This window comes from Nothobranchius furzeri, chromosome 2 (genome assembly GCF_043380555.1).
Source record: "Nothobranchius furzeri strain GRZ-AD chromosome 2, NfurGRZ-RIMD1, whole genome shotgun sequence".
Taxonomy (NCBI): Eukaryota; Metazoa; Chordata; class Actinopteri; order Cyprinodontiformes; family Nothobranchiidae; genus Nothobranchius; species Nothobranchius furzeri.
The window spans coordinates 89,375,159-89,403,130 of NC_091742.1; the positions used below are offsets into that span (position 1 = coordinate 89,375,159).

Sequence of the window (27,972 nt, forward strand, 5' to 3'; positions counted from 1 at the left end):
AATAGAAAAAGACTGGACTCATTCAGCAGATCTTTCATCGCCCTTAGAGATGCCTTCCCAGGTGTGTCCATGCCGATAGATCAGCAAGAGGGTACAGTTAAACCAAGGTTGCAGTCCCGTACGTGACCAGGCGAAGCAGAGTGGTTAAACCACCTGATAGACTTGGTTTGTGATGTCTTCTAGCTTATTGTTAACAGCTAGGAGTAACACAGTGTTCATAGTTTTATAATTACTTTGATGTTCATGTATTGTCGACGAGACTTCTCATTCAGTGTAATGTGTACTCCTCCTGCCTACCAGCAGAGGGCAGTCGTAATCTGTTGTGCACAAAAAGCAGGCCAGAATAAAACACCACTCGCTGATCTGGAGGCCTGAGCCTCGTTTTTTTCGGTTACAGCGACGCAAATACATCACAGAAAGGCAGTGGAGACATGAGGCTTGGCGTGTAGACGGGCTGATGGATTTTACTGGCGCTGACTGAAAAGAAAACCTCGTGGATAGGTTTCACCACAGGTAGAGCTAGGTGAGTGATCGAGTTCCCTCGTGTGCTAACAGTGACATGACCTGATGAGGTTTGTTTTGATGCCACTGCTGTTCAGTTCAGCAGCTCAGTAAAGTGTTGCGAGTTAGCTTTAGGGTTGGGTTGTATATCAAAATCGTACACCGCCGTTGTGGAATGCAGTCAAGTGAGCCGTCGTTCGTTTGTTTGTCCGTGGTCAAGTGCGCGTTTATACGGTAGTTTACGGTAACACCCGTCTCGCTGCTGTAGAGGAGCTGAGATGAGTGACGGAAGGCGGGATGAGTTTTTTGGGCGGGTGCTCAAATTTAAAAAGGGGCACACAGAATAATATTTTTAAACACCGTGACACAACCACAGTATACCCGGCTGAATAACAAATCATATTTATTAGAAATTCAAAATGGAAGCGAATCATTGTATACACCCGTACCACATAAGGACAATGTAAAGCAAAAGTAACTTGTTTTGGTAAATGGTCTGTATTTGTATAATGCCTTTTTAGGGTTCTACAACCCCCCAAGGCACATTACAACACAATCAGTCATTCACACACACACACACACACACACACACACACACACACACACACACACACACACACACACACACACACACACACACACACACACATTAACACACTGATGGTGATGAGCTATGATGTAGCCATAGCTGCTCTGGAGCGCACTGACAGAGGTGAAGCTGCTGAGCACAGGCACCACCAGTCCCTCCGACCACCACCAGCAGGCAAAGCAGGTTAATTGTCTTGCCCATAGGCACAACAGCATCAATCTCTGATTACAGTCAGGATCAAACCTGCAACCTTCCGATTACTGGACAACCTGCTCCACCTCCTGATCTGTTGCTGTCCTATTTTACCTGATGATGGGGTACAATGTAGCTGTTGCAGGGTCGCTCCTCTTGCTGCTGCTGCTGGAGGGCAAGGCTGTGTTGATCTCAGACTGTAGGTCGTAAAACCAACAGAGGAGAAATGTTAGTCAATTACAAAATTAATGTGAGATAATAAAAAAATGGCAAAAATTGGTGAAAACTCTTAGAACTGTAAGACAGAAATATCAGACAACACCTGTGGTAAATAAATGGAAATCTAAACATTAGTGGAGAGGAGTTTATGTCAGAGATAAGAATGTGACGGAAATATAAACAGAAAGAGGTGTGTGTGTGTGTGTGTGTGTGTGTGTGTGTGTGTGTGTCTTCAATCTCCTCATGTGATCTATCACTCTCCACTTGCTGTCCGTCTGAGAACAAGGCAAAATTAGCTATTGTATGAATGAATTATGTAGTTTTTCACATTTAACAGGTCTTGCACCTAATCCATGATCAAGTAGCTAACAAAAAACATTTTCTGGCATCAACACATTGCAGTTGTGTATATTATTGTTTCTACACTTGTTGCTGTGATGCAACGTACCTGTACTCTTTTTTTATCCAGCTGGTGAGGGACCCACTGCCTTTAGCTGGCTCACGTAGCTCTTCCTGTCGCTGCTTCCGTCTCCTCTCCTCACGAGGCATGTCTGTACAACGATATATCATAATTAATTTACAAATATGTTTTCATGCATATAAAACTCATGCATACACATACTGGGACATTTCATTCCTTTTCCAGAAAACCAACTGTATATAATTTGGCCACAAATTTGCTTCATGATGCTGATCCAGAATATTTCCATAATATTTTAATCATAGTGCTTTAGTAATTATAATAAAGAATAAAACTGTTCATGCTTTCATTCAGTTTTACTATCTACTTTGTGCAAAACAGAGAACTGTACGGATAAAATTTTGCTGTGAAAACAGTAGTTTTTTTAAATGTACATCTTTAAAACATAATGTTTTTTAATACAATGCATTCAAAAAGAGAGCAAATATAAACTCCAACATTTTGAGAATATGCATAGTATTAGTGAACTATAAAACCCACCAGAAGGGCTGAGAAACCGTAAAATCTAAAACTAAACTACGTTCCCTAAAACGCTGGACCGAATTTACAGACAAGGACTGAATATTTTGTAACACAAAACTTGTGACGGATGTTACCTTTAGTATTTTTCTTATTTCCTTTCACAAAAGGTGGCTAAATTTTAAATTTGTTCAAGTTTTATTAGTCCGCGAACCAGGAAGTGATTTTGTAAACAAGAAGCAGGGCTGTCACGTGACACGCAGCAGCGATAGGAATGCAACTTTGCGGTACCTAGTTAACAACAATGACATTTTATTGGCAAATTCCCAATATTTAAGATTGAAAAAATATTTTCGTACAAGTACTTATGTACAGAAAGTTTTTGGTTAATCCTAAAGCTACTGAGGTTCAGAATCGGGACCCAGCCACAGACACACACCCAGCTAGTAATATATATCACACACACACACACACACACACACACACACACACACACACACACACACACACACACACACACACACATACCTAGTGCCACAAAACAACTTAATAATGTACAAAATAATCTAATAACTGTGTATAGTAGTGTGCATCCTACTTACCGGTGTTAGTCCGTTTCTCCCAATCAATACGTCCTAAAAGCTCTGCACCGCTCGCTCGGCCATGAAGAACATGTGGGTGCTTGCTTGCAGCTTGTTGTAACCGGCTGTGCGCTCTGGCGTGAGGAAGAGACGGTATGGTCACGTGACTCACGCCAGCTATATAACTTTATTAAACAGATATTTTATTAATTATTATTTTTGTTATTGTTGAGGGGGCACAAACAGAAAATTCTTTAAAAATAAATAAATAAATAAATAAATATAAAAATATCATTAAACCTCAAAAAGGGCACTTTGGGCACATGGGACAAAAGGGGCAGGGTCTCAAGCACCTCCCACCCCCCCACCCACCCCCCTGCATGGGCCTGCTGCTAAATGTGCCTTTTTGATAAAGGATAGAATTGTGTTTTTAAAAAAGGACACTAAGCATCCTATACATACATACTAAGTACCTCGAGTACTACCTGGTACTAAGGTATGAACTACTTTTAAAGTTAAAGTCCCATTAGTTGTCACACACACAGGTGTGTGTGTGAAATTTGTTCTCCGCATTTGACCCATCCCCTGGGGGAGCGGTGAGCCGCAGACACAGCCGCGCTCGGGAACTATTTGGTGGTTTAACCCCCCAATCCAACCCCTTAATGCTGAGTGTCAAGCAGGGAGGCATTGGGTCCCATTTTTTCAAAGTCTTTGGTATGACCCGACCAGGAATCGAACCCCTTATCTCCCAGTCTCAGGGCGGACACTCTACCACTAGGCCACTGAGAAAGGTACTTACCTTACTGTGTACTTTTTCAGTAATTGTACTTCAAACTGTCCAAAAAGCCAAAAGTGCCATGTTTGAGATAGGATAAAATTGTATTTTGGAGAAAGGACACTAGGTCCTGTACTTAGTATGTATGTATAGGTGGCCTAGTGTCCTTTTTCCCAAATCTCATTTTATCCTATCTCAAACACAGCACGTTAGCTTTTTGGACATACTTTGAAGTGCAATAACTGAAAAAGTACACAGTAAAATGAGTTCATACTTTGGTACCAGGTAGTACTCGAGGTACTTATTATGTGTGTATCAAAAAGGCACATTTAGCAGCTCTGTCATCCTGATTTCAGCCCATTCTGTGCTCATCTCAGCTCTTCTCCAGCAGCGAGAGGGTGTTACCGTAAAGTACCATGTATATGCGCACTTCAATTGTAGATGCGGCTCACTTGACCACGGGCAAACGAACAACGGCTCACTTGACCGCAGTCCGTGAGGCTGGGGGTTTTGGTCACCCTTGCTGAACGAAGCGAGTGTTGTGGTGCGTCCTCAGTTGTTGAGAAGCAACATGTTTTCTTTAACTAAAGAGTGTTCATGCAGGACTAATGTAATCTGTGTTAAACATGAATTTGTTTGTTACCCTCAGGAGGTATCCTGTGTGGCAGCCATTTTGAAGCAGCTAAAGAGGAAGCCCGCCCAGTGTTGCCAACTGTTTTTGACTGAAAGTAGCTGAAGTTCCCCCCAAACCTCACCAAATATCGCCAGATGACGTCACGTGCCAATTTACATATTGATGACGTCATCACGCCACATTAGCGTTCGTTTTCCCCATAGCATCTAATATATATATATATATGTATATATATATATATATATATATATATATATATATATATATATAATAGGACTAAAAGGGAGGAAAATAAAAACTAGGTTATATGTTAAAGTTATTAATTAGTATGATTAAAATGACCCAAATTGCTTTGATATGTACAATAAATTCCAAAAGTATCAATAAAGTGGCATTAAGACAGATATGGTGTGGTGATCCTAACAGTTCTGTTGTAGGATATAACTCAGACCTCCAGCTCTCCTCATTCTCACAGACATTTTCCTAAAAAGCAGTTTTTTTACACCTCATAGTTTCTCAACTTCTCTGTTGTGTATTCTCTCCATCGTGATAATAACGGCACACCGAGCAAAAGGGAGCAGGTGTCTCAAAGTATAACCATCCCTGTGTCACTGAAGGAAATTCAGATCAGCCACAGAGCTGCGTGTGTAAACGGGACGGTAGTTGAAACTCCCGATGACCGTATTTGCCAAATGCAGGAAAAACCAAAGTGTCTGACGGCTGCAGAACCAGAGATGGCAGGTTGACGCCCGCGCCGTCCCTAGTAGAAGCGTGAGTCTGCAGCAATATGAAAGCAGCAGAAGTAAATCGGCGGTCTCCAGCTCTGCAGCTGTACTCTGTCTTCAGCGAATCAGACCGGCCGAAAACGGTTTATGATTGGTCAGTCCTCGTGCACATGCGCAGATTATCGTTCTCTTTCCTTACTCCCGGAAGAACGGTTCAGAGTGCAAACGGTTTCTTTGTTGCTGATCTGTGGGGAATATCTACATGAAAGTTCTACAGAAAGTAGCAACGGGTCCTGAGAAATGTTGCTAAGTTTGTCGCTAGGCGCTTTTTGGAAAAAAAGTCGTTGAGGGGGGTCAAAAAGTCGTTAGGAACAGTGACAAAGTCGCTGAGTTGGCAACACTGAGCCCGCCTCTAATGCTGCCTTTATATAGTGAAATGCCTGAGTGGACTGAGGTGATTGGCCAACCTGAATTGGAGGGGGGGTCGGAGAGTATATAGGTGGACTGCTAGGTGTGGCAAGAGATCTTTTTTCTCTGAAAGTGACAGAGACTGGAGGAGAGTCGGATGGGTGGCCATTTTGAATAGTGCACGGATTTTCTGATTTTTGTTTGGACCAGAGGAAATTAAATTGGTTTTCCTTGTTTATCAACCAAGTCATCATGCTTCTTTTGTCCTCACTACACTTCACTGTGTAACATCAGTATACTTTTCCTGGTGTTTTGCTGTGTGGTGGCAAGTATCTGTGTGGGGTGTTTGCATCACCACTCTGGGTGACATGTCTGAGTAAATGCTGAACTGTTTAGCTTGGTTCTGTGTTTTGGGGTGTGGGGAATAAAAAAGGAAATATTTTTTTTAAGTTAACATAATGTATGTTCCTAATGTCAAGTTTTATAAGTATAAACATTATAGAATACGTAAATATTTCCACATCCCTGCTTCAGTCTCTGTGTAATCACCTCCTCAGTGATGTCCTCTAAGCGCAGGTCTGCCACATCACTATTGGATCCAAAATTTCCTTTAGACCGGAAAACGATCTCCGCTAACACAGCAGTATATCACACTGGATAACTTTCTGTGGTTGCTTTTATTCTACTCATATTTTAGTGAGTGCAAATTCCATTTCAAATATAAATACAGACAGAAGAACAACTTGGGTGTTCTCCCCTTTTTCTCTTCTTTTGCATTGCATTACCACCTAGAGGACTCAGTTTTGGAAGATAATCAAAAATCAATCAACTTGGACTCATATCAGGGGCAAAAATGTGGTTGTAACATCCCTAGATATAAGTCAGCTTTAAAAACTAAATCAATTATTTTTGAACTAACAATACATTCAATTAACAACACTAAATAACATATTTGTCCTAATATATATTATGTTGTTTGAAGCCAAGATTATCACTATATGAATTTTCAAACTTGTTAGATTGTGAATCTTTAAAAAAATTTTTTTTTTGCTCCATTTGTGCCTTTTTTTTTTATTTTACTCGAATTAAAACAGAACTCTGATGAAAAACAAGCAGCATTATTTTACTTTGGGTCAATAAGATGTTGAGGCCTTTGGAGGACATTCAAGTCATAAATAACAAACTATGTATTTTAATGTTAGTCAGGTAAAACTGGAAAACTGCTTTGATTCATTTTCTCCAAAGAACTGGATTAGATCAGTAAAGTTTAGCTTTTCCTTTGTTCAAATTCAACATCATGAAATTTATTACATCATTGTTTTTAAACATTTAAAATCCAAAATACAATCAAATATTCACTTTTTCATGCTTTTGTTTCTATTCATTATTTGTGTCGTTTTTCCACGTAGTTGGCGAATAAAACACATTAATTATGACAAGTGAGCTTTCCTCAGACTATAACTGTTCCACCATAATCTATGATGGCTGCGTCCCAAACCGTTAAAACAACCCACAAAGCACCTTCAGCAGCTGTTATTTTGAAAACAGAAAAAAGACAGCTAGGGGGTCCATGTAAAATGAGGCCTCATTTGTCATCAGTCATGTGGTTTTTTCACAAAATGAAGCAATCCATGCAACCGTCGAAATGAGATTTGATGGACACGCCCCCTTCCTGCTCAGTACAAGCCTCGCTTTATTTATCACCAGGCTGTGGAAACTTTCTTCTCAACAACTTGGTGGAGTTCTTTCCAGAACCGTGACAATCGGAGCTCCAGAATCAGGTTGTGGGTGAGAAAAGCTTTTCTCCAGACTTCCTGCCCTCTGGATCTGCTGCTGTTCCTTTGGCCTCTCTGAGAAACGCGCTCGTTTTGCTGCTTTCATCAGATTGAAGAGGTTCCCTCGATCCAGTGTTGGGCAAGTTACTTCAAATCTGTAATGCATTAATTATTACCTGTAATTGTCATTTCAAAGTAATTTGTAACATTACAATATCACTGTTTTACTTTCAAATGTAAGACATTACACTACTATTACATTACTTTAAGGTACTCTCACCAAAATAACTTTAAATATGGATTAAGCCGTCTAAAAGTAGCTCATGATTAAAAACAGTCCGATATAATAACAGGTCTAGCACACAAGAATCATTTGACTACAATGTTCTTCATATCCTTATTTTCCATAAACTTAAAAGTTATGGGCATTTGCCCATCTGGAGGACGTTCTAGCTAATGTTAGATCAGCTGCAGGTTCTCATCTCTGCTTTGTCTGACTGCAGGGTTAGCTCTGCACCGCAGGTCCATCAGATGACCTCCATCAGGGCTGGATTACGATTGCAGTAGCCCCAGGGATGAAAGTGTCCAAAGCTGGACAGGCCCTAAGAAAATTATTGTTTATTAAACAAATGCAACAACAAACTGTGCTTGGCACACTGTCATCTTAAATCCCTTCAGTGTGAGTGTGTGTATGGGGGAGGGGGGTAATGACCGTATTACAGCAAAAAGCAGTGCATTACCGTAATTAGTTCTTTTTGTAACATGTTACTCCCAACACTACCTCTATCAGACTCGCTCATCTGAGTTGGTCATGATGCAGGATCGCTGCTCGCTCTCTGATCCATCCTGCTCACACTCTCTGACGGGAAAACCCCAAATCTGAATGTGACTGGAGGAAAAAGCGGTTAGCTCTACTCTGTGAACTCTGGTGACCAAAGGTCCTCTTTTCCAGACTGGATCTGTCCTCAGCTGATCAGAACCAAAGCGTTGGATCTTTAATCTCCTGCGTTGTTCTGAAGCAGCATCTTAATCAGCTCTCCTGCTTTGTTTCTATTGCAGCTGTTAGCTAAACACGGCTAAAGAAAACCTGCTACCACTTCAGGATCTGGGACTGCTTCATCGTGTGTTCTGCACCACCTGGACCTGGACAGCATGGACACAGGTACCAAATGAACAAACGAAGGAATGAAAGGCTTTATTGTCACCTAATGGTGGAACATTACACTGAAATTATGAGTATGTCTCCTGTGATGTGCAATCTTTTAAAAATGGCCTGTATTTGCACAGCACCTTCTTGGCGCTTCACAACAGAAGCAGTCATTCATCCATTCACACACTGATGACCTACAATGTAGCCACAGCTGCCATGGGCTGCTCTGAAACCATAACCAGAATAAATAAATAAAAACAAAAAGGATAAGGGGTAAACCATAACACAACCCCCCTCATAAAGTCCAGCTACCAGATGGACGGCGGGTCTGACTGCTCTATCAGGTCTTGGCGTAATGTGACGCTTGGGGACCCACTAGCGGTCTGCTGGGCCATAACCCACCCTGTCCATAAGATACTGGACACCTCAGCCGACTCTCCTCGAGGCCAAGAGCTTGCGGACCACATAGACCAGCCCACTGTCCACTAGGCAAGGAGCGGGGGGGGGGGGGGGGCAGGCAGTGTTAGCAAAAGACTGCATTTCTCTGGCTTCTGCTTGCTGATTTGCAAGGTAGGGTGGACTTGTAGTGAGCGGGGGAGAGCCAGCCTCACCGCCACCAGGTTTATTATCTTTGTGATGGTAACGGGCTGATAAATCGGGGTTGCATCTTCCTAGTACCCCCTTTCAGTGGTAAATCCGCAGAAGAGAGCCAGACCGTGTCACCCACCTTGTAGATTGGAGCGGCAGATCGCCACCGTGGCAAAACGCTCCTGGTTCTTAACCAGCTGGGAGCGTAATTCGACCCAGGAACGTCTGCTGCATCTCACAAACGCTGCGTGGCCGGAGGTGGAAGCCATCCACTCCTGATGGCGGAAGAAGGGAGACTGGTATCTGTAGGCCGCCTGAAATGGAGAGAAATCAGTGGAGTTCACTAGGGGTTATGGGAGTACTCCACCCAGGAAAGTTGGGTGGACCTGGAGTGGGGGTTCTTCTGGCACATAGCCCGAAAGGTTGTCTCCAAGTCCTGGTTGAAGCGCCAAACCTGCCCGTTCGGCTGAGGATGGAACCCAGAGCTCAGACTGACCTTGATTCCCAGGAGTTTGCAAAATTTCTTCCAAAAAGCTGACACGAAATAAGGGCCTTGATCAGAGGTTATGTCCTCGGGGAGTCAGTGCAGCTGGAAAACGTGTCAAACCACCGCCTCGGCCAGTTGCTTAGCTGATGGCAATCTCTGCAGAGGTATAGCATGGGCCAACTTAAAGAACCTGTCCACTACAGTTAAAATCACAGTTTGACCTCTGGAATCGGGCAGTCCAGTGATGAAATCCATGGCTACGTGGGACCATGGTCTGGAGGGGACTGGTAGAGGCTGGAGGAAACCAGCTGGGGAAGTCCTGGGCACCTTGACGCTGGCACAGACTGAGCACTAGACAACAAAGGCTCGAATGTCTGAGGCCACGGTGGGCCACCAGCAGATCGCTGAGCTATGAGGAAGGCGGTTCTTGTCATTCCAGGGTGGCAAGCCAGGCGTGATGAGTGTCCCCACTTCAGCACAGCAGGACGTAGACCTGAGGTGACGAATAAGCAGTTTGGGGGACAACCTGATGGGATGGTGGTGGTGTCAGGAACTGCAGCCTTGATCCTGCGCTCCAAGGTCCAGTGGGTGACCCCAAGCACCAACTTAGGGGGCACGTTGGTCTTGACTCCTTGGCGGGACAGGGCAGCCGGTTTGATGTTCTTGCTGCCAGGGCGATAAGAAAGGGGGAAGTTAAAATGGTCAAAAAACAAGGCCCAGCAGACTTGGTGGAAGTTGAGGCACTTAACAGTCCGAATACATTCCAAGTTTTTGTGATCAGTCCGCACTACAAAGGTCTTGCCATCTCCCTCCAACTAATGATGCCATTCTTTGAGTGCTAGCTTAACCGCCAGCAACTCTGTTCCCTATGTTGTAGTTCCTCTCTGCAGGGGAGAGCTTGCAGGAGAAATACGCGCAGGGATGGATTTTGTTATCAGACGCCTTCTGTGATAACACAGCGCCCACCCCTGACTCAGACGCGTCCACCTCCACTATAAATTGCTTGGAGGTGTCTGGCTGGGTCAGGATAGGGGCCGCAGAGAATCTTCTCTTAAGCTCGGCAAAGGCTTTGTCGGCAGCTGTGTCCCAGACAAAGGTTACCTTAGCCGAGGTGAGTCTATTGGGCCATTCTCGTCTGTACCGGGTCAGCCCGGGCCGGGTAGCCCCAGTGGGCCCCAGCCTGGCCCTGTTGATTCCACACATCCTTGCCTTAAGCCCGTGTGGGCTGATTCTACACACCAATCAGAGGCTTGCTCTAATGGAAGGTGTGAATTTGCTGTCAGCAGTGGGTGTGTTGGCCCTGGTCGGCCTGAAGCAGACCCCCTCGAGAAGAGGGCTGAGAATGAGCCTTGGTCGGCCCGGAAAAATACCAGGCCACCCAGATATGTAAACAACCTATGCTACCCGGCCCGGGCCGACCCGGTACAGATGAGAATGGCCCATATGGAAGGGTGCAGCCACGCCACTGAAGCCTCTGATGAAGCACCTATAGAAATTTGCAAACCCCAGAAAGCGTTGGAGCTGCTTACGACCAGTGGGTACAGGCCACTCGAGAACTGCTCTTACTTTGTCCTTGTCCATCTGAACAGACCCTGGAGAAACCACGTGCCCAAGGAATTTGGTTGTAATGCTATGGAACTCACATTTTTCAGCCTTGCAGAAAAGCTGGTTCTCAAGGAGGCACTGAAGGACAGCTCTGACGTGCTGCACATAAGTCTCACGGTCTGGGGAAAAAATCAAAATGTCATCAGTGTAAATGATGCGAGCGTGCCCTTTAAGAGGTTCCGTTAGATCCTCGAGTTACGCTGCTTTCTCAGGGAGGTTGAGGCCGTAGGTGAGTATTATTGTATCAGACCCTGGGATGGACTTTCTCAATTAAAACTTATTCCTATTTTAAAGGTTGGAATGGAATTGCCGTACTTGTTCTCCTGTATTAATTCACTCCCCTTTAAATCCTGTTATCCAGTGGTTTTGGATACTAAGGCGGAAGTTCAGAGTTGGCCAATCTTACTGACTATTATTTGGGTCCTATCAGGGTTAATTTGCGTCTTCGTTAGCAAAGTGGGCGGTGGTAACTAGAAAATGATTACTAGTTAGTTGATCAGGCTAACATAGATTTATCAATTAATCTAATTAATCCACCCTTTGAAATGGTTCCTTCCCACGCTGAACAAAGACTTTTTTGGTGCAAAAAGAGCCTGTTTGAACCAACGAACTATCATGGCTTATCACCCTTAGGCATGTCCCGATACTCAAGAGAGAGGGGGAGATGAAACTCCCATTAGCCTAAGGTATCTTTTATTAATCTGTCACACCCTGAAAAACAAGTCCTGTGAAGCAGGTACAAGCAATAAGGTGGCTTACCTCCACTCCTGTTAGGCCAGGGCCGGAGCTCCCACTCAAAGAGATTAAATTGTCCCTTAAAATCCAATGAATGAGAATCCTTTTTCAAAAAAGTTTATTCCAAAATTCAAAAGATATAAAAGGGTAAATCCAAGAGTAAATATCCTCTTATGAGTATGCTGCGTCTAACTATCTAAGAGGAAAAAGCTACTGTAGACTCTCCGTCTTTCGTTGCCGTGAACTCGCGCTGCGTGCGTGCGTGCAAGCGTACATACGTGCCTTCTCGCGCCCTTCTAACTTGTTCTTATATATGTTCTAAAAACTGCTAAGCAAAGCATTTTCCATTGTATAGCATTTTCATGTTACAAGCACTTTTTCAGAGTGACGTATATATGATTTAACTTTAAGACAACTAAAACAATGTAATCTTTAGTCATCTGCGTCACAAGATAGTAAAACAAAGTAATCATTTATCATTTGTAGGACGGTTTCAGATCCTTCTAAAGCTCGAGCTGTCTTCAAAGGGGCTTCACATCCTGTGGTGCTGTCTTCAGTTGGCTCCCTTCCTGTCTTCACCTGCCTCGATTTCACTCGCATCAGCAGGCTCCGCTGGGCTCCGCTTATCTTTGCTCTCCATGTGGCCCCTCCCGTTGTGTCCTCTTCCTTTGCCACTTCTGTCTGTGGCTCTGATCTTCGGGAGCATGCGACATCCTCTTTGCGAGTTAAATCGTGGTAGGGGACCATAATGTTTTAATGCGAACACACAAGCCTTCAGGAACTTGGTATCCATCTTATCCGGATCTGGCTGGAAACGCAGAGCTTGAACCGTAGCCTCCACATCGATTCTTCTCCTCATCATTATGCCATCGTCAGAAATCGGCATGCACAGGGTACCTTTGCTGGTAGTAATATAACCACGAAACTTCTTCCTCTCACCTGGAACCTCTTCTCCAAGGTAAAACAGCGACAGGTCCGTGACCTGATGTTCCCCAGACGGGAGCTTCCCCAGCATTCCTGGTGGAAAACTTGCGCTAAACACCAGGGGATTACTTCTCATTTCTAACAGAGGAGCTGTCCCATAAGAGACTTTGATCTCAGAATCAAACCATCCGGTCTTCACAGACAACATATTCATGAACTGATAGCAATCTAAGGGCTTGCTCTGGCCCATGTAATAACATCCTCTTTCAAACTTGATCTTCCACTTCAGCTCTCCTCTTGAGGTCCGCTGAACAGGGGAGGACGTTTCTTCTTGCGCTTTATCACAAGTAATCATAGGGATTATGTACACATTATTAGGGTTAGGATCTTGAGTCGAAGCTGTTCTTATTGCTAATACAGCCTCCTTCGTTTGGCAATCTTTGTTCAAATCCGCTTCATCTTCAGCCACGGCGACTGGACACACCGTTGTCAGCATCTCCTCGTGGCTCTCCCTGAAAAGCTCTTGAATATCAGGTGAAGTTAGGATTAGTACGTCTGTTTCCTCAACAAACGACCCTGGGAGTTCCGTTTCCATGCGGTCCGAGATTCCGCAACAAGCCTGCAACACATGCATTGTTCAAACATTGCAGAATGCTCACATTGAAGAGCGATCGTTTTCAGCGGGCCCATCATTCTCCCCTGAGTTTCACCGTGCCCACATAAGTCACGGTATCCCTGGACATAGGCACTGGTGCATCTGCAGCTGGGATTAGTCCCTTTAAAATGCGCTGCATGTCCGGGTCCACCTAGAATAAACATAATTACGCCCCACAGAATTAGTGCACCTTCCTGGCAAAACCAAGAGAGTATTTCCACACTGAAGCCCACAAGAGCAACCAGTATAACCATAGACTTATATCTTCCCCACTCAGCCTGTGAACTGTAAAACAACGTCATCACTGCACAAAGGCCCGTGATTATGATAAAAAAATCTGTACAGGCTGCAATAATAGTCAGGTGAGCTTTCATACACCACGCTAAGCTTTCCCCCGTTGCCGTAAGCAAACAAATAATCACTCCTCCTATTACTAAACTTGTTGGCATTTCATCACTGTACAACCACGGTAACAAGCTTGCACTAGTAATAAAATCATTATTCAACCATCTGGTCACATTCATAAATGCAAAGATGCTTGCGTATATTAATAATTTTCTAATATTGATGTCTCTAATCTGAGCTAACAGTAAAAAGAAAAGCATAAAGGTAATCTTAAGGATGTGACATACCTCATATCCAGCCACTACAATCGGTTTTTGCTCTGACTGAAACTGCTGGCTCATCCTTGCTGCTTACTAGAGTAGCTGTTCAAACTGACAGGTCAGGACCAGGCTGGAGCTGTCAGTGCTGCACCCCCTGTATTAAATAGAACCCACTGAAGAAGGAATGATGTCATTACTTCCTGCCTTTCCTGCTGGTCTGTCATTCTCCTGCTGACCAGGTCCCTTATCTTTAAGTAGCTTCCTCCCTCTCAGCTGCCACTTCTCATGCTTGCAGGCCAAAATCATGCCTATCAATAAAACTATCATTCCTGCCATTAATCCAAGTGCGCAGAGAGGCCAAAACAACGCGTCCCAGACTGGAGCAATTATATTATCACGTACCCCTCTTACGACCGTCTCAATCGAATGACTTGTTCCTTGTATAACATTATTTGAGACCTGTACCACACTATCAGATAATATTTCACCAACTCCTCGTACAATCAAGCTTACTCCTCTTAGCGTGCCGTTAATCCCATATGCAAAGTAGTCAAACCACTCCGCTTCCTGTTGGTCAAGAGATCGTCTGAATGGAGAGCAATATCCGCTCCGTAGGTCCCAGTTTGAATAATCCCTGAAATTAGGAAATTCTTTGGGCGTGTCAGGGTCAATTGTATATCTTTCAGGTTGAGGATTCTTCCCTATTCTGGGCTCATTAAAGCACACATGATGATCTATTCCTAATCCGTTAAAGTAATTAAAGTTCACTAAACTAAAAGCGCCCCACTTAGTCGTTCCAGGGGCCGTAAACCCAGGCGGCACCAAGTCTCCAACCTTATCACCCATAATCATTATGCGATCTAAAAGGCCATTTCCCGTTTTCGTATTATTCTTTTCCCACGTATTTGTCTTATCTACTGTAAACCAATTCGTCTTAACTCTGAGCTGTCCATCTTCCAACACTAGCGTTTTTGTTCCTATTAATTTTCTTTCAAAGGTCTCTGCTTCAATCCGTGTGTCCTGGGGATAATAATCATATTTTTGCTGATTATATCCCTCCCCATACCAGTACGTCATAGGATACGTCTCATACATACCTTTTCTATAATACCTATAATCTTCTGGTATATTTCTTTGCATATATCCACGTAAGACTTTATAGCATAATTCTCCAGTTCCTAAAGTAGCTATATTTAAATAAGGGGGCCTTGGCTTAAAAAATTCCCGATCTCCTAATGTGTCAGGACGCAAACCCCCTACCGTTAATCCATATAATTGTGAATACCAAAAAATACACATCCTTCTAGTTAACCCCTTAGTGTTGTTACAGACTTCAGCCTGACATCCTTCAAGCATTAATGTGTAATTTCTTGCCCAGGTCGGACTGTGATAAAAATCTTTCTTGTGGCTTGGTCTAATCATTTCATTTACTGCTTCGAATATGGAATCAGCCTCGATTTTATCATCAGGAGTGGCTGTACCTTTCTGATAATATGTCCCTGTTAATCTTAGTCTAAGTGGTTCTCCACCTTGCCATAAAGAACTATCGTTAGCCCTTTTAGTTAAACACCTCCTGGTTTCTTCGTTCCATGCATGGAACCCTGTGTCTAAATTAGTGGGATCAGATTGATTCTTCTTCATCCATTGCACTACGCCTGGATGTTTGAAATTAGGAACCTGATATATCCATTCAGTATAAAGAGTGTGTATTACCTTATGCAGCTCCCAGCCCTGAGGCTGAAGGCTCACTTCATTGTGAAGGCTGAAAAAGGTCCAATTAAAATATGTACTATTAATGGAAATTACATAATTTTGATATCCTGTGTAATTCGCGTACTCACTGTGACCTTTTCGTAAAAGTCGAGCTAGATCCTGTGAGGCAGACCTCTTGTTTCTCCCCCCGGGTTCCACAAAGAGAGGAACAGTTTCTTCACTTTCCTCCGTCTCTTCCATGGGACCAGTTACTGTAGGGGGCACTCTTAATAACCATTTAATCACATTATCTTTTACATTCTGCCACATGTGACTTTCCTCCACCACAGATAAAGAATCATATTTCAGTGTAGTATTAGGAGGGGGGGTAGGACAATTCTCCCTTTTTTCTCTCCCCTTCGACATCCTTTGATACCAGTACGTAACGTTTCCTGTTTGCCAGGAACTAAGGCTGCTGTCCCTGGTTTGGAAGCACCCATATTCAATTCTATGCGGCCACCATTTTTCTATTTTTATCACTTTATATGTCGTGAAGTTGTGTCCTTTGTCTAAATCATCTTTAAGACAGTATTTGTACACCCACAGCTCTACTTCACCTGAAGTTTGATCCAAGATTTTCTTCTTTCTTAATACTACCTGACAGGACTGATTAGGCTCTGTTGATCCTGTCTGATCCAGCATGATGGACATATACTCTGCCCATGGGTGGGTCTCATTGTTCATCGGGTCATTTCCAACTTCCTGTTCTGTTGCAGAAGGCGCGGTCACAGAGGGTGTAGCCACAACCGAGTCCCCTGCATGATCTTCCCCACAGGACAAGCGCAGGCAGCCGGTTCTGTTCCCTGTTACACTGCAAATCTTGAATCCAATCTGTTCTGCTATCATGCAGGTGGTTATATTCTCATTAAAGTCTTCCTTAGGCCATTGCAGCCTTATTTTGGACATGTTCCAACGTCCTCTTAATTGTTGCGGTTGCCCATGAGTTATGTTATAGGCTACTGAGGACACATGATATGTTCTAAGATATACATGTACTCCATACACTATTGTTATACACAATATTATGATGCTTAGTTCGAATAGGATGAAGGAGGCCCATCTGGTCCAGTCTTTCATCCAATTCTTTCCTTTTGGATTATTTACATTTCTCTGTGTGTCTTCGGGATCAACTCCAGCCGGAGCTGATGCATACCTGACAACCTTCCGCTTCCTGCTGCTATCCCCTTTATGCTCCTGAGAAGAGAACATCTGCAAAACAGAAGCATAAAAATCAGCAGGAAGTGAAAGTGCCCTACTCTAATTAACCCGTGTCAGACCTGGGACCCGCCTACGTGATATCCTAGTATATGCCGTCCCGTAAGTCTTTGGCCAATAATCTGCTCCTTTTCGGGTGGTGGCAATGTTAACAGCTGAGCCGCAAATGTGACCAGACGGGTCTATCGCCTCTATCAATGTCAGCTGATAAGGCATGAAAGCACGCTCTGCCTCTGGTCCAAGGCTCTTTAGCTCAACCAGACATGAGGTCACCCGTTTACACATTCCTCTAGGCTCCTGCATGGACAAACCTGTGTGCCAATCAAGTGCACCTGCCAGATAGGTGCCCCACCTCTCATCCTTATATTCTCGGCTCAACCCCAGTTGTGTACCTGCTTCCCATGCATTAGCCAGGGTCCCAAACTGCTGTCCCAAGATCAAACTCTTAATAGACTTGAAGCGGGACTGAGCCTGAATCGTCTCCAGTCCCCTTTCTCTAGTTTTATGCTTGATGATGAATGGGTAAGCTTCCACCCACAAGTCCCTAACTGTTTTCACCTGGCTAGGGTCCCTGAGCAGCTCTCCCACATAGAACAGGCTGGGCTCGCATATTGGTAAGCAGGTAGTCAAGATGCCATGTCTTATAAAGCAGCAACCTTCTTTGCTTTCGCCTCCATGTGTGCACTCACACACCTGCCATGAGCGGACGCCAGGCTCATGTCTCAAGCAGCTTCTGCAAAAACAAATCTTAATTGGGGCAGAGAGTTCCAATGCCCCCAGATGCAAGTCAGCGCCCCTTTCCAGGTAGCACAGCTTCTCCTCCCGGAGCCCCGACCACCTAATTAAGGAGCAATGGTTTCCACACATAATACATGTTCCCGGAATCCAACCCCTCCACTGAGCGTATCGGTAACCAGTTGGGGAAGTTGTGAAACTAGGAAACATGGCCACCTTACAGGATGCGACAGATCCTCCTCTTGACACCATGATCAGGCCGGAATTAACCAGGTTCGAGCAATCCATTCCAGTACTAGGTTTTAATCCAGCCATGGCTTTCAATAAAGTATTTTTATGAGAAGTTATCTTATAACTTGATGAGGATGAACGCGCATGCCAGTCTCAGTTACAACCACGTTTCCTGTTACGTTATGTATTTGATGCGGTCCACTCACGTTATGTTTAATGCAATTTCCCTTCTGGTTTGGTCCCCGTTTGACCCAAATGGTTTGCCCCTTCTGTAACACAGAAACGGGTTCCGGGTTAGTTTCGTTCTCTGCTCGTTTCAGTTTGATCCTATTTAGAATGACATTCAGTTCTGAAATTCCCTCGGGAGTGTCCCAGTGGGAGTCTAGGTTGGTAAGAATATGATTTTTTACCGTCCTAACTGCTCTTTCTGCAACTCCGTTTGTGTGGGATTCATATGGGATAGAAAAAACGTGTTGTATACCCCTTGACTCCAGCAGACAAGCAACTTTGTTATTTTTAAATTCAGGTCCTCCATCTGAACGAAGTGTTTTACAGGTCAGGGGCAGGTGTAGAGATAAAGACATGCTCACCGTGTTACCTGTTACTCGTTTTAGGGGTACCACTTTGCTCTGATCTCCTGGACCATTATCTTTTATCACTAAAAAGAACTTATGCCCTTTTACTCCTCTAGTTGCACACTCTCCTACATCTGTGCTGAAATGCACACCCGGTTCTTCACACGTGATGGGCAATTGGTCATAATGTACTGGCTGAGCACCTCCTTTTAATTTACACTGCTCACATTTAGCTTTCACTTGTGCTGTTAGTTCTCTTAATTTAGGTACATGAATCTTTTCCTTTTTGAAAATCTTACGTAAGCGCTGCGCTCCTACATGTCCGTACACCTCATGAGCATGGATGACTAGCTCTTCATCACCTGCGGGAGTTCTATTCTGTAAGAACGCTGTAGGTAGGAACAAACCTCGAGCCTGCACCAGTTCATCCACCTCTGCATTTCCCAGCTCATCTGCTCCTACACCTCCTGTATGACTGTTCACATGTGTTACCACTATTTTTAATTTCTTCAAGTAGCACGAGATAAGTGTCCACAAATCAGCATGCTCAAGCTTTTCCCCATCAGTCTTTTGAAAATCTCTAACTTCCCAGAACGGCAGATGTTCATCTAAACCATCCTTCACGTACTTGGAGTCTGTAACCAATCTCACTGCTCTCAGCTTGAGTTTGCTTGCGTCAGCAAGTGCCATTACCACTGCTGTCAGCTCTGCTGTTTGGGCCGAACCGATCACTTGCCCTGCTTGCTGGTATTTCCTGTCTCTTATCTGTCTCACAAACCCCCACTTGCAAGTGTCTCCATCCCCCTCTCTTTTCGACCCATCTGTGTAGTAAACTGCTTCTGGGTTTATGGGCCTAGAGATTTCCTTCTTTGCAGGTTTTAATTTTGTGTCCCCTTCTATTTGGATCTGTGGATTTGCTAAAAGCATTTCCCATTTAGCCCACCTTGGCATCACTGCTCTTGCTTGTGGCAGTAGGTCTTTTCTGAGCTCTTTGATCATATAATCTGTGGTTTGAATTACGATTTTCTGTGATCCTGCCAGAGCGAACATCATATCTTTGTGTTTCATCAGCGTGGTCAGCACTTTTTCACTTGGCGTGTAACGACTCTCTGTTGGTGCGAGCTTATAACCTTTACATGTTATTAAACCCTTGCTGTCATAGTTCTGAAATAGGCACTCAGTGAAGTCTTGTCCTACGATTACTCTTACGGCCAGTGGCTCACTGTCTTCTCTATTCGTAAGGTTCACCAGATTAGCTCCTATTTTATCCATCACCGTTTGATAAGTCTCAAGTTCCTGTGAACTCAGTTTACGGTTGTGTGTCACTAGCTTTTGGCCTACTTTCGTTCTGAGTCCCTTTTTAAGTGACATTATAGGGTCAATTATACTCCGGAACTCACGAACGTTGCTGGATATATATTGGAGTTGACCGATAACACCCTCCAATGTGAGTAGGTCATGTGGGGGCGTTATGTTCTGCAAATAGGTAGAAGGTACTGACACCGAGTCTGATATCTCAAATCCGAGGAACGTAACTTTCGTGCGTCCTAGTTGACTCTTTTTTAAGTTAAGTTTGAAACCTGCACATGTCAATCGGGTCACCACCTCATCCAAGGTTTTCAGGTGCTCACTTTCGTCGTCATCTGTAAAAAATATGTCATCGATATACTGTACAACAGGTAATCCTTTCAGGTACGACTGTACTATGATTTGAAACGCATTGGGCGAATTTACATATCCCTGAGGCAAGACGGCCCACTCGTAGCATTTCCCCTCAAACGTGAACCCTGTTTTAGCTCGGCTTTCTTGCGCTAGAGGGACAGACCAAAAACCGTTCGCCAGATCAATGCATGTTTTATATTTTTTAACAGGCATGTTTCGGAGCTGCATGTATGGGTCAAATGTCTTTCGTACGTCGTGTGGAGACACTCTATTTAGCCCTTTTAAGTTGTGTACTAGTCTGTAAGTTCCGTCAGGCTTAGGGACCGCTTGAATAGGGAGGCACGTGGACAATACTTCCTTTTCCTCTATTATCCCTTTGTCACAGAGCTCACTGAGCGTGCATCTGATCTCATCTTTCCCTTCTCTGATTGGATACTGAGTTTCCCTTGCAGGCATGGCTCCTCTGATCATGTACTGCTCTTTCACTCTACCACAATCATTTTTATGTGTAGCCCAATTTCCTTTCTCTATTATTTTTCTGAGTCTGTCTGGGTCTAGACTAGATTTCTCCAGCTGTTCCTCAACGAGTTTGGTCATATCCAGCTCACCTAGAAAACTCACTCGCAGTGCTGGGTCCTTTGTTAGTGTGACTAAGTCTTTTAAACTGATTAAGTTCTCCGTTCCTTTTATATAAAGAATCCCCTGTTTGTCCTTGTGAACTGCCATGCTACGAATTGTACCATCTGCTAGTATTACATTTTTGTATCCTATTTGTTCCATTGGATTATTCTCACGCTTCACCGATATTAAAGCTCCAGTATCTAAGATATATTTTTTATCTTCATACTTTACTTTGAGCCATTCTCCGTCCCAATATGTGTGGGATGAGAGCGCCTCAATAACTTCTACTTTTGTTGTTGCTGGGGAGCTCGGTTCTTGGAGCTGTATTTCGCATCCCAGTCCTTTATGGACTGGATCAGCTTGTCCCTTTCGTCTTTTGTCATTTTGGCCCATTCTTCTGGATTCGCTCTCCTGGGCCGGGGCACTGGGCACCCTGGTGGCCCCAAGTAAAACGGCCTTGCATTTGGATCCAGTGGCTTCTGTAGCCTCTGGCCTTGGTTTGAGCTCTGTCTCAGCTGAGGGTTTGGAAGCTGATTCCCCTGTGGGGGATGGGCAGGGTGTAGAGGAGTTTGAGCCTGAATCTTTGGCGCGTTTCCTTCCTGCCTGCCTTTCACGTTTTTTGACTGCTTGTATTCTCGTGTTCTATCCCATGTCTGAGCTTGCCGGATTTTTTCATCTGGGGACAGAGACGGCCACATTGCTGCCATCATTAAGCCCCCTGGCAGATCGGCTAAAAGTTTCTCCTGCTGGATCTGAGACAACATGGATATTGTTCCCATGCATCCAGCTAGGGTGGTTTTCCCTGTACTGATCTCAAGACTTAAAGCCTTCCTCTTTCTTTCACCTAAATCCTCACCTATTCCTCTTGGTGAACTATCTGCTAAGGACATTAGTGAAGCTCCTGGGGCTATACGCAGGTCGCTTTTTAATGCTATGACTTGAGAAATTTCTGGACTCGAGAGCTGTTCAACCGTCATCCCTCGATCCTGAAGCCTTTGAACATAAGCAGTATCCGATTCACCAGGCGCTCTCTGTGGCAGGATGGTGTGATCGAAACTGCCTAAGTTTCCTTTCGTTTGTTCCTGCATAGTTTGCCAGTGTGGGGAATATTCCTGTTCTGGGATTTTGTCCCTAGCCATTGAGTAATATTGTCCTCCGTGAGGAGTGTTTCTGTCTGCATCTTGGAGTTGAGAGGGGCTCTGTGGCGAGTAGTAGTGTGTTTTCACTGCAGTGTCTCGAGCTACACACCCTCCTCGGTAATAATCATACCCTTGGCCTAGATAAGCATTTTTAAAGGGCTGCCCCCACCCTGGCTGAAGCAAAATCTCCTCTCTGCTCTTTGCTCCTCGGATTGCTGCAGCTGTGGGCCCATCTACAGGATACCAGTCTGGATAAGGGTTTCCTGCTTCTTCATTTGCATAACTCTGATCTCCCTCTGTGTTAATGGCAAACTGACCTTTTCCTGGTTCTGGAACTGCTCTCACTGGGCCTATGTTAGGAGGTGCCTGCGGATCATAATATTTTATCTGCACTGGGCGGCTGTTTTTATTTAGTCCTCTTATGCCATAAGAAATGGGATTTGTCCTGTCCTCTTTCACTGCCGGCTGGGGAGAATGCACTACACTTTCTCTGTTGTCACTCTTCTCATGGGCTGTTACTGGGGAGAGCCAAGTCACTCTTTCAGGTGTTTTGCCACCCGAGATTCGAGTGCTGCACCTTTGTTGGGACCCGTGCTCTGACCTGGGCGTCCTCCTCGGTGTGCTGCGCACCACCAGTTGGGGCCCGTGCTCTTCTCCCTCAGAATCAGTCTCACTCTCACTGCTTCTATTCCTGTCCTCAAAGCATTTTTTGAGTTTCTTCTCTACTCGGGGCAGGGTTGTTTTTTCTACCAGAATTACTACCGGGATATCTTCCAGTCTGCTAGAGGCTTCAGAGTAGACTACTAGGCTTGCACCGAATGCCTCATTTATCCGGCACACCTGGGGTTTGTAATCGAGCTTCAACACTAGTCTCCGTGCTCCTAAATCCAAGGCCTCTGACACCACCCGTTCCCAAGCCTGGTAGAAGGTGACATCAGGGCTGCTCGGGTCCACATTCATTATGGAAGTAGCCCGTATGCGTCCCTGCAGATTTCCTAGCTGCCTGTCTAAAAGAGTAGTTATTTCTCCTCCTTCATTATTACGATCCACTAACGGGATCATAGAACTTCTGCCTCTCCCTCCTAGGAGTCTCCTCAAGGAGCTAAGGGAGGAAGTGGTACCCGCAGAGCTTTGCGGATCTTTCAGAAAGATCAACACATCTTCTTCTTGGAGTTCTTCATCTATTTTCTTGCCTGATAAAATTATTACCGGCTCTTGACCTATCACAACATGACTTTGAGATACTGCGGAGCTATGGGGTTCTAACTGGGGGAAAGGAATTGGGTTTAGTGTTCTTTCGGGCCCTAACGGTCCCTGTCTCTCTTCCTTCTCCCACACTGAACCATGCTGTTCGGTGGGTGGTCTCCTCGACCCCTTTAAGAACACTGGAGGGGGGGTGTGGTTCGGCAGGGGGAGGAACGGGTTCCACCGCGCTGGCCGAACCGGGTCATCGGGCGGGGGAGTGGGTGGCGGCATCGGTGGGGGTGCGGGGAATCCTTTTTCGGAGCCGAGGCTCGCGGAGAGTTCCCCACGGATCACTGGATATAAAGGGGGGGCGCTAGGCACTGGTGGATCCTCATCCCAAGATAATGAGGGTTCAACCGCAGCTCTCCTTCGGTACATTTCCGCCTGAAGCTCCGTGACTCCCAGTCGATTACATAGCGCCTGTCTCATCTGAACTGCCTCATTTTTGGTTTTGGTTAAAAAGTATATTATTCTACTGCTAGCTTGTTGAGTCATGAATTCTGCCATAGCCGAGTACATTGCTCCTGGGTCACATTGGTACTGACCGACCCCAAAAGGAGTCAGAATTAAAGGTTCCGGTCCGGCTGGGAGTTGCTCCAGCAGACCCAGAAGGATCTCATATTGTTCTTCCCTAGTGAGGCTTGCTGGATTCTCCCAACAGCACCATGCCACTTGGCTGAAAGAGGGGTCGTTACGTTGTTCTCCCATGAGCACTAAATCCCCGACCAACGGAAAAACATGAGCATTTCTTACTTGGGCTTCAGCATTTGGACAGCGCTCTGCTGCCGCCCGAGCTGTTCCTCCTGCATTTTGAAAGTTCCGGTTACAGGACACTGCTAAAATGCCCTGCGATCCACCTTGATATGTGGTTATTTCTCCGGTTACGAATCTCACATTAGGGAGAATATTCTCCGGCTTTATTGTTAAAGATCTATCTGCCATGACTGGTTAAAAGTTTTTTTATTATTCTTTATTTTTATTTTATTTTATTTTTGTTTATTTATTTTTTACGTTCTTATTTTTTATTATTTGTTATTTTTATTTTTATTTTTTTCTTCCTAGTTTAACCTTGGCTTTTCTCGCGTCGGAATGCCGTTGTTTCTTTCTACTTTTTCTTTCAGTTAATCCTCCGTTCTCCCTATCTCTTTCCTTTTCGAGAGATTGGTGCGGTTTTTCACTTACTCCAAAGTTATAAGCATACAATGGTCCTTGGTGCACGAGCCTTTATCAGCCTAGAAACCAGTCTTATTTCGATTAGTCCGGTATCCAATATTTGACCTTCACCAGTGCCCCACGTTGGGCGCCATGATGCGAGCGTGCCCTTTAAGAGGTTCCGTTAGATCCTCGAGTTACGCTGCTTTCTCAGGGAGGTTGAGGCCGTAGGTGAGTATTATTGTATCAGACCCTGGGATGGACTTTCTCAATTAAAACTTATTCCTATTTTAAAGGTTGGAATGGAATTGCCGTACTTGTTCTCCTGTATTAATTCACTCCCCTTTAAATCCTGTTATCCAGTGGTTTTGGATACTAAGGCGGAAGTTCAGAGTTGGCCAATCTTACTGACTATTATTTGGGTCCTATCAGGGTTAATTTGCGTCTTCGTTAGCAAAGTGGGCGGTGGTAACTAGAAAATGATTACTAGTTAGTTGATCAGGCTAACATAGATTTATCAATTAATCTAATTAATCCACCCTTTGAAATGGTTCCTTCCCACGCTGAACAAAGACTTTTTTGGTGCAAAAAGAGCCTGTTTGAACCAACGAACTATCATGGCTTATCACCCTTAGGCATGTCCCGATACTCAAGAGAGAGGGGGAGATGAAACTCCCATTAGCCTAAGGTATCTTTTATTAATCTGTCACACCCTGAAAAACAAGTCCTGTGAAGCAGGTACAAGCAATAAGGTGGCTTACCTCCACTCCTGTTAGGCCAGGGCCGGAGCTCCCACTCAAAGAGATTAAATTGTCCCTTAAAATCCAATGAATGAGAATCCTTTTTCAAAAAAGTTTATTCCAAAATTCAAAAGATATAAAAGGGTAAATCCAAGAGTAAATATCCTCTTATGAGTATGCTGCGTCTAACTATCTAAGAGGAAAAAGCTACTGTAGACTCTCCGTCTTTCGTTGCCGTGAACTCGCGCTGCGTGCGTGCGTGCAAGCGTACATACGTGCCTTCTCGCGCCCTTCTAACTTGTTCTTATATATGTTCTAAAAACTGCTAAGCAAAGCATTTTCCATTGTATAGCATTTTCATGTTACAAGCACTTTTTCAGAGTGACGTATATATGATTTAACTTTAAGACAACTAAAACAATGTAATCTTTAGTCATCTGCGTCACAAGATAGTAAAACAAAGTAATCATTTATCATTTGTAGGACGGTTTCAGATCCTTCTAAAGCTCGAGCTGTCTTCAAAGGGGCTTCACATCCTGTGGTGCTGTCTTCAGTTGGCTCCCTTCCTGTCTTCACCTGCCTCGATTTCACTCGCATCAGCAGGCTCCGCTGGGCTCCGCTTATCTTTGCTCTCCATGTGGCCCCTCCCGTTGTGTCCTCTTCCTTTGCCACTTCTGTCTGTGGCTCTGATCTTCGGGAGCATGCGACATAAACAAACACAAATTAAGCATGTCCTTGAGCACATCATTGATCATTGATAAAACACTGAAAAACTGCTGGGGCATTCGTGAGGCCAAACGGCATAACAAGGTACTCAAAATGGCTGTTAGGGGTGGTAAAGGAAGTCTTCCACTCTTCCCCCTCCTCAGGGTGTCCGCGGGGTTTTAAAAAGTATTAAAAAGTGATAAATAAAAATAGTCAAATTTAAGGCCATTAAAAGTGTTAAATTTGGTCTCAGAGGTATTATTTTTTCCACATTAGGTATTATTTTTTTCAGACTATCAGATGTCGTATTCTGAACATCGACAGAAATATATTCCGAATGAAATGTTTTGAACGATTATAAAAACAAAACAAGCCGATTATTTGCTCCTCCCACTTGCGCTGCCTTGAGTTGCAAATGAAGCGCTCCTCCACAGTGTTGCCAAGTTAACTTAGCGACTTTGATGCTATTTCCAACAGCTTTTCAGACCCGCTTCTTGACTTTTTAAATCTTAAAAGTACCTAGCGAACACCTCAGAAACATCTCTGGTAACCCTTAGCTACTTTCTGGATAACTGTCGTCGACATTTCCTGCAGGTTAGCTAAACACTCCGCCTGCGCTCCGGACTGTTCTTCAGGACATTAGGAAAGGGAATGATGCAGTAATGTGTCAGTCGCTAAAGAAACAGCTCTCGGAGCCGGCTCCATGTTGGATTAACTAGAGTGAGTGACACACACACCGCACCTGCGGACTCCTGAGCCGCTAAAAACGGCTAAATGTGCGCGTGCAGCGCGCTAAACACACGTGCAGCTTGCCCCTGATTGCTGTGAGACCGGGTTGGGGGGTGGGGGTGCAGCTGTGGTTGGGACAATTATTACATTAACTGATGGACTTGTAAATAAATAGTTTATAAATAAGGTAGAAATAAGTTCCTCAGGCTAATAACTAATAACTAATCTCTCTGAGGACACGGTGCTAGTGCACTCTCCTACAGCACCTTGACATGACTCAATAAATGTTATGCAACATTTAGTGAACAGCAATTTGCATGTATTTGTTATAAATGCCACTGTATAATTCTTGCTGTCAGTATTTGCAAGATATTGGTATTTGGGTCTGTACTGGTTAGACTTAAATGAGTTAAACCAAGGTCTATAGCCCTTGGGTCATAAACTATGAGCTGTAAGTATATTGGTCTTTTTATACTGGGAATCAGGAGTTATTTTAGTGACCATCTTGTTTCTTGTTTATTTTTGCCCTGATTGTGCCCTGAGCAGTTTTATGACTGAATAAAAAAAAAAAAAAAATCAACATAAATTGAAAAATCGTCTTAAATAATCGAGATCTCAATTTCAGTCACAATAATCGTGATTATTATTTTTGCCATAATCGAGCAGCCCTACTTTAGCATATCCGGTCACATAATGATGACGTCATATTCAGTGGTCGTTGTGCATCATTTCAGGCCTCGTGGTCAACTGTCTGAACCGCTGAACAGAAGTGCCTGGCTTATTTTCTAAGTAAAATAAATATGTGCAATACGTTGTCAACATCAGTGAGTCTCTAAGTCTATTCTTTTTTTATGTTAAATATGTTAAAATATGTGTAAATAGGTCGCTGATTAACACTTGCAATTTAGTGTTGTGATGGTTTTAAAAAAATTCTGAAGGTAGTAAAAAAAGTATTAAAAAGTAGTAAATTTTACTTAAGGATTGCTGTATATATACGCACCAAACGGTACGCTTTCAGCAAGTCTAGCTTAGTGAAGATCCGGGCCCCCTTCACCTGATCAAAGGCAGATTGTAGAAGGGGCAGGGGGTGAGTGTTCCTGACCATGATGCTGTTCAAACCCCTGTAGTCGATGCAAGAACGAAGGCCTTCATCGTGTTTTCCCACCAGGGCCAGCCCAAGCCGTTGTAGGGCCCTAAATAGGTTTCCCTTGCGGACCCCCAAACCAAAAAGTCAACACCAGATGATTCATCATTCTTAGGCACCATTTGTGTAACATGTCCACTATCGTTAGCATATTTTGTAATTAGCTCACATCAATCTGGTGTTATTGTGTATATTGATTTTAACTTTATCGGAGCAGCAATCCACACTAAATAATTAGC

The 27,972-nt window shown here is 44.1% G+C and overlaps 1 protein-coding gene across 1 annotated transcript in view; it reads left to right on the plus strand.

Moving 5' to 3' along the window:
* Positions 1–201: 201 nt before the first annotated feature.
* LOC129165074 (zinc finger protein 665-like) overlaps positions 202–27,972 on the plus strand; it is a 37,951-nt gene continuing 10,180 nt past the window's right edge. The window contains exons 1-2 of the mRNA XM_070548211.1: positions 202–523; positions 8,399–8,501. Of these exons, the coding sequence (XP_070404312.1) occupies positions 8,492–8,501 (10 nt within the window). The 5' untranslated portion in view covers positions 202–523; positions 8,399–8,491. The remainder of the gene's footprint in view (positions 524–8,398; positions 8,502–27,972) is intronic.